The sequence below is a fragment of the Octopus bimaculoides genome, chromosome 6 (assembly GCF_001194135.2).
Source record: "Octopus bimaculoides isolate UCB-OBI-ISO-001 chromosome 6, ASM119413v2, whole genome shotgun sequence".
Taxonomy (NCBI): Eukaryota; Metazoa; Mollusca; class Cephalopoda; order Octopoda; family Octopodidae; genus Octopus; species Octopus bimaculoides.
In genome coordinates, this window is record NC_068986.1 from 26,307,657 (window position 1) to 26,315,265 (window position 7,609).

At 35.3% G+C, this 7,609-nt stretch overlaps 2 protein-coding genes across 5 annotated transcripts in view; one reads left to right on the forward strand and one right to left on the reverse strand.

The window, feature by feature from the left end:
• The window catches only part of LOC106880732 (translation elongation factor 2), an 8,071-nt gene extending 7,238 nt beyond the window's left edge, over window positions 1-833 (forward strand). Inside the window, exons 14-15 of the mRNA XM_014930811.2 lie at window positions 276-408; window positions 514-833. Coding sequence (XP_014786297.1) covers window positions 276-408; window positions 514-689 — 309 coding nt within the window. The 3' untranslated portion in view covers window positions 690-833. The remainder of the gene's footprint in view (window positions 1-275; window positions 409-513) is intronic.
• The window catches only part of LOC106880733 (uncharacterized), a 20,355-nt gene continuing 13,258 nt past the window's right edge, over window positions 513-7,609 (reverse strand). For all 4 annotated transcript variants that reach the window (XM_052968655.1, XM_014930813.2, XM_014930812.2 and 1 more), the window contains 4 exons: window positions 4,323-4,909; window positions 2,702-3,011; window positions 2,118-2,263; window positions 513-2,027 (listed from right to left, as the gene is read on the reverse strand). In XM_052968655.1, the coding sequence (XP_052824615.1) occupies window positions 1,203-2,027; window positions 2,118-2,263; window positions 2,702-3,011; window positions 4,323-4,901 (1,860 nt within the window). In that variant the 5' untranslated portion in view covers window positions 4,902-4,909 and the 3' untranslated portion in view covers window positions 513-1,202. The remainder of the gene's footprint in view (window positions 2,028-2,117; window positions 2,264-2,701; window positions 3,012-4,322; window positions 4,910-7,609) is intronic.

Sequence of the window (7,609 nt, forward strand, 5' to 3'; positions counted from 1 at the left end):
AGATGTAGTTGATAAATTTACTGCACAAAATTATCTAAACTTTATGCTTGGGGGGGGGGGGCCTTCTCTGTTGCAGACATCCTCCAGTACCTAATTCTTTCTAAATCTGCTTTTTGATTTTCTTTCAAATATGAGATGATACAACAACTTTCTAGTTTGTCTTCTCTGTATCATAGTGGTGAGGTACATAAAACATGTTGCTTGCTACTCTTAATTCCTTTCAGAAATTATCTCTGAGGGCTATTTTACCTTAATGGATTTAATTCTGTTTATAGTGTCCTCAACAATCTACAAGTGGAATTTATGGAGTCATGAATAGACGTCGTGGTCAAGTACTTGAAGCTAATCAAGTTCCAGGAACTCCTATGTTTGCTGTCAGAGCTTACTTGCCTGTCAATGAATCATTTGGTAAGTAACAGTTTGTTAGTTCTCGGAGGTTGGTTTCTCTCTATCTCTCTCCTTAGTGTTGCTTTATTGAAATACTTATTTTTTCTTTTTATTTTTCTATTCTAGGCTTCACAGCTGACTTGCGTTCTAACACTGGGGGACAGGCTTTCCCTCAATGTGTGTTTGATCATTGGCAAGAACTTCCGGACACTAGAACTGAAACTGTTATTGGTGAAATCAGGAAGCGCAAAGGACTGTCAGATACCATTCCTCCTTTGGAAAAATTCCTTGACAAATTATAACTTGATTAGTGATTTAGCTCCTGTAATGAAGCACTAACAACAAAGCTCTTTGACCTCTGTGAATATTTTTGGGGGTGGATCCAATCCAAAAGCTTATGTACTAGCCTGTGACAAATTAAAAAAAAAAAAACCTTTCTTCAACAACTTTTTTTTTTATTATTTATTTATGGTTATATTTACCTTAAGTGTGATACCAGGACTGAAAATCAAATTTATATTTAATTTATAAGGACTGAGCACACATAAAAATACCTTTCCTTTTAAACACATTGTTTTTGTGGGAGATATGCATGGAGCAGTAATGTTCAGGCACATTTCAATAAATGTCCAAACAGGTTTGCTTATCAGTTCTGGTATACCACTGTTGGTGCAGTCAGTAGTTTTAAGTAAATTGTACCAGTTTTATTGAAAACATGTTCAATGTTATTTAGTGTACCAGAGGTTCTGGTTCAGTGATTTGATAAAAATGATCACTAAAATACTGTTATGTTCAATATAGCTTTTTCTGATGAGTTAAGAGTCATCACTTTCTGAACTGTTATCTTGGTCTTTTCTGTTTTTTTGTTTTATTGGTAATGGACCATAGTTCTGAGCAGCATCATTTGCAATGTTTTCATTGTCCCATATAATTAGCTTTTCAAATTTGTTTGCTAGAATATGGGGATTCAATTTTAATGGACGGTTGCAAAGGCTCTGGCTTTGCTTGTTCTGTCTAGTTAGATGTTCAGTTGGAAGTCTGTAACGACTGTCAAAGTCACAACTTCCTCCTGACTTTTGACGAGTTTGCTTTTTTTCACATTGGTTCTTTTCTGCAGCATATTTCAATGAGTCTGCTTCAGTTGCTGATAGCAGTTGTTCTTTCGGGCTTAGAAAAGATGCTGTTCGTCTGCTTCCTGTTTGCTGTCTTCCAGTATGAGTTTCACTTTTGCGTTCTAGGTTCACTCTATCTTTTACTTTCATTTCATTAAAACTATCATTTATATTTGATGACTTGCTTTGATTTGGTTTCTTAATATTTAATTTTGTTGGATGTTGTTTCTGTGGCTTCTTTAATAGTGGGTGATTTGCAGAATCTGGTGATCGTTGCATATTTGATATATTACATTGCTCTTTGTTTTTTTCTCTTTTGTGTTCATGGATCATCTCGGGTTTTTTACTTCTGTGTTCTTCAGACTTCCGAGATTTGGCTGTGTCTCTGTGGGATGGAATTGGTTGTAGGCTATTGTCTTCACAATAAATGTTTAAATGTTTTGGCAAGTATTCTGAGCCAGTTGAAAATTGTTTTCCTTGCAGTTCTGTTATATAATGGCACAGTGCTTTAGGGGACAGTTCATCAACCTGAAAGAGTAGCATAATTTAATATATTGAAGTACCTTTTTTTTTTTCTTTTTATTTGTTGTCTTTTTTTTAAGTAATAGGTTTACTTACTTCATGTTCAATAAAAAAAGGTTGTGTTGCTATTGGTTCATCAGAGGGACAGCAGTAACTCTTTAAATAGGGGTGCTGTAGTGCTTCCTCTGCACTTATTCGTTGACTGGAGTTAACAGTTAGCATTTTCTCAATCAAATTCAGAGCTGTAAGTAATGTATAGATACTTTAGAGTAAGGGATGGTATATATATATATCTATCTTGCCAATATTTGAAAGAATTGATATTCTTCTACACATTATGTTGAGGGCCTGTTTACAGAAACAATTGGAATAAATTTAAACTGGCCATATCCAGCCTAAATATTCTACATGTCTGATGTTAAAACTAGCCTTTCAGATGTACATTATATCATTCTAAAATACTCAGCATCAAAACTTTTAAGCTGACTGATAGTGCAAGATTAATTCCAAAGCGTGAATAAATAAGCATTGTATTTTAATAGTAATCTGAATGTTGAAAGGCGTTAAACACGTAAATTATTTCAGGATTTCTAGAAAGAGAATTTATGACTTGCTTAAACATATTTGGACAGCATATAATTCCTCACTACTACTGTCTAACCATTAGAAGGAATATTTACCTGATGGGTCTATTGTTGGATAAGTATCACGGAGTGTTTTTTCAGGTACCCGTGGAATCCGTTTCATCACACTTTTTGGCAAGACTTGAGTTACTCTGTTCCAGTCATTATCTGAGATGTTCACTAATTGAAGAATTAAACTGATCTGTTCCATATCATGAGAACCAGGTAACAGAGGTTGACCAATCAACATTTCCATAAATATACATCCAGCACTCCAAATATCAATAGCTTTAGTATAATCATTTGGAGAAATAATTAATTCTGGAGAACGATACCAACAAGTACCTACTTGATCTGTGAGAAAACCCTGTAAAAGATAAATTTGAGAAAGATTAAAAAGACTATGATGATCCCAAGCAGGGCTGAAGTATTTAACCATTTTGTTACAAGAGGAAGAACATTGCTTTTCAATTGGGAATAGTTTGGCTAAGGGTTTTAATTTGGTTTCAATAAATTTGTATCAAAAAGGGCTATAAATATTTACGCCTACTTAATGTAGGGTAATGTTTAGTTGCTGGTGTGCAAACTAGCTAATTGGATAGTGCAATTTTAGCTTAGATTGCACATTATTCACTGAAGATATTTACTTTGAAAAAGAGCAAGTACTTAGGAACCTTCGATTACAATAGGGCAGATATGTCATTTTAATGTTCATATTTTCATGGGTTGAATCATTCAGGTTTATAGCTGTATGCTTTTCCTGTTGTCAAGCATGCTAATGTCTTCAACAAAGATTGAGAAGGAAAGACACTACTTGCATGATGGTAGCACTTAACTATGATGTGAAGGTAAGGAGACAGCAACATGCCTTTATAAGAAGCTTCTTTCAATTTCTACCAAATCTCACAAGGCTTTGGTCAACCTGAGACTAAGTAGATGTACCTGCTCAAAATACCATGCAGTGAGACAATCCAAAACCATGTGGTTGAGAAGCAACCACATGTTTAAGACAATCTGAGAAATTTATAATCCATGGCCTCTGCCTCCTGGCTCACTTATTCGTATTTTTACTTCATTGGACACTAGACTCTGTGAAGACCTGTTGAGGAAATCGAACCAAATTCGATGATTGGCACCCATGCCAACCTTTCCTTCATTGGATACTAAACTCTGCTTGTGAAGACCTGTTGGAGTAATTGAACCGTATTCAATGACTGGCACCTGTGCCAGTGGAGCACTAACAGCACCCAGAGCAGCTGTCTGGCTTCCGTGCCAGCGGCACATAAATAGCACTATTTGAGCATGATCGTTACCAGCATTGCCTTACTGGCACGTTAGAAAACATTCAAGCGAGGTTGTTGCCAGTGTCACTAGGCTGGCTCCTGTGCAGGTGGCACGTAAAAAACACCATTTTGAGCATGGCTGTTGCCAGTACCGACTGACTGGCCCTCATGCTGGTGGCACGTAAAAGCACCCACCACACTCTCTGAGTGGTTGGCGTTAGGAAGGGCATCCAGTTGTAGAAACTCTGCCAGATCAGATTGGAGCCTAGTGCAGCCAGTTCGTCCAGCCTATGCTAGCATGGAAAGCGGACATTAAATGATGAATGAATACTTTATGAAAGGAGGATGTACAAAAATAACTAATTGAAAGTTTGGAAAAGAATATACAAACTAACTTTGTGAGTGTAGTCTGAATCAATAACTCTTGCTAATCCAAAATCACCAATCTTCAATGTTAGGTCATCAAGGTTAATAAGCAAGTTACTGGGTTTAAGATCTCTGTGAAGAACGTTAGCAGAATGTATATATTTGAGTCCTCGAAGCAACTGATACAAGAACAGACGGACATGCTCTTCTCCAAGTGGACAGCCTTCATCAAGCAATAACTGTTGCAGATCAGTGTCTAATAGCTCTTGAACAATATAAACAGAATTCAGTTCACATAGAGAACCCATCATATTATCTGCAACACTGCATACACCAGGACCTAACACCTCGTATACAGTCACAATATTTTCATGGTGAAGTCGACGCATGATACGGAGTTCACGGAATGCATATTTACAACTTTTCTTATCAGAAAAGCATATTTTTTTAATAGCAACTTCTTTTTCACATTCACTGTCCACAGCAGAATATACAATGCCATTGCCACCAATACCGATTGGCTTTAGATTTACAAAGCGAGAATCAACTTTAAAATCACGGTCTTCTAAAATGCATTGTTGAGAGTTTTTCTTGCCATGGTGTGCCATTCTCCAGTCTGGAAGAAAAAAAAAAAACAATATTTCATAAGTATTAACAGCTTACATTTTTTTTACAAATTTATGACCGATTTAAAAAAAATTTTTCTAAAAGAAAAAAAAAAAAACGAAAGGCTAAAAACAAAGCAAGATAACAACTAGAACAAAATTTCAAATGCAAAATTTTTATTCATCAAGTATAGCATAATAGAAAGAAAAAAATCTGGCCATCTTTTCAAGATCAATGCTATCTGTTGATAATTTAAAACTAGAAAAATTAGTTTTGAAGTGTATGCTTTTACCAAAGCTATTATAATCCATTAGATGTAAATGTTAGTGTTAAGCAAGAGAGATGATTGCACTGCTATGAAGCATATGAATGTAAATACATGAAGAAAAGAATGCATTGACTGTCAGTGAGACATTTCAGGCTGTTAGAAGTCACAATAAAGACTGAAGTTCAAGCAACTGTTGTTATGCTATTGAGTTTAACATTGCCAGCCATTCTTCCAGAATCAATAAAATAAAAAAACTAGCCAAGTCTGAGGTCAATTTTGATTTACTAACCCAAATTTCTGACCGGTGTAAGAAACATTACTGAAGATTTTTCTATATTTAAATTTAGCTACATATAATTGAGACTTTGATAAGATGCCAGGTAACCAGTGAAGGGGTTGGATCATAGTTTGTCATCAGATCACTATATATCTAGATACTTAACTCACAATGATCAAGATTTTTAATTAAGTACAACATTTAGTTTTATATAAAAGTAAGCTGTGCCAGCATTATCAAATTGATAAGGCTTTGGTTAGTACATAGGGCTGAGTTTTACTTTGCTTATCATGGAAAAAGTGTACTTCTTCAAAGGAGACACAGGTACAAAAGCTAACAGCAGAATAAGTTGATCAGGTACACGGCAGCTGGCAAAGGGCCAATGTTTGTACTTTATCACGGCACTGGCCAAGCAAGAGCACTGTATAGCTTATTTCTTTCAAATAAGGTTGTACACGAGGGTTATAGTTCACTGAATCAGTCTCTAACCCAGAAGAATGAAAGGGAAAAATCATTGACAGCAGAATTTAAACTTGAAATATTAATGATGAAACTAACCACTGCAAGACATTTACTGTTACTACTATTTTTGTTGTCCACTCTGGAAGAATTGTATAATCATTTTGTGGGACTGCAGTATATTGTGTTCAAATTCTCATATGGGCCTGGAGAAGGTGAAGGGATATCACTCAAGTGAGTTTCTCTTTAAATGATCATGGAATCAACAAACCACCAGGTATGTATTCAAATGAAATGGTTAGCTAATCCTTTATGTAACATAGTCTCCCTTCTCAACACTCCTATTATGAATCATCTCCTATATCACTCAATACTCGATCTTATCTCACCAGAGTTGCAACCTGCTGTAATTCACAGCCAGCCTACATTTTTCCTGTAGACATTAATGCCTTAATATTAACTGCAGTAATCTCTCCAGTCTGGAAAAGCCTACAAAAGTCAAGGAAGAGGTGCCTCCTCCTCCTCTGATCCTAGTTTGTTTTTTTTTTGCTTGTTTCAATCATTAGACTGCAACCATGATGGGGCATTGTCTTACAGGGCTTAGTCAATCAAATCGACCCCATACTTATTTGAAGTCTAGTACTGTTTGTCTTTTAGCTCAACTGCTACATTATGGGTCTTAAGCAAGCTACTACCAGTTACGTAATGAGAGACAAAGATACACACATGCACACATGTATATATTTAATAACAGTTTGGCTCAGTTTCAACATGACAAAGTCTCACATCATATGTTTGGAGGCAGAGCCCATGACATCATGTGAAACTGAGTCAAACTGTTAGGTGTAACTCCAACTAAATGCTATTTTCTTTCATTTGCTTACACACACACATACATGGCATGCTTCCAGATAGTTCGTCTTCCAAATTCACTCACAAGGTATTCATCGGCTAAGAGGTGTAGTAGAAGACATTTGCCCAAGATTCTGTGTAGTGGAACCAAAGCCAGATACACGATTTCTAAGCAAATTTCTTAACCCTACAGTCATGCCTGCACCTATATCATATCAATATCTTATTTCTAAAACATATATAAAGCAAAATTTGGAGACAAAATACCTAGCTGAAATTAATATTTTTAATTTACTAATCAACTTGTTAGTCATTCTAATTATACTGTCCCACAAATTCTTTAGGAGGTTTGATAAAAGAGAATAAATGACATCCATATGAAAAACAATAGTTACGTGAGCAATGACATTTAATGCAATTAGCAACGAAATGCAAACGAGAAATAATTATGCGGTATTAGTGTCAATGACGAACGTACTTTTCATTATTGTGCAACTACGGGAGACAACTCTGGATATGAAGTAGTGATGACAGAATCATGAAGTAGATTCACAAAGTGATATCTCAATTGGCATAGTAAAACTAACATACTTCAGAGGAAACGTTGTAAAACATATAAAATAATATACTAAGTGATTTTCTCATTACAGTTTCAGAAAATATGAAACTGTAATGAGAAAATATGCTTTACTTATAAGGATGAGATATATCCAGAGTTGTTTCTTGTACTTGGTGGAACAATTAAAATATTAGCCATCAGCTAATATTGCATATTGGCACTCACTTCATTGTTAATAGTAATTTAAATTTCAGAAAATCTGTGTTGCACCAGGTTTTCTTTTTTTTTTTTTTTT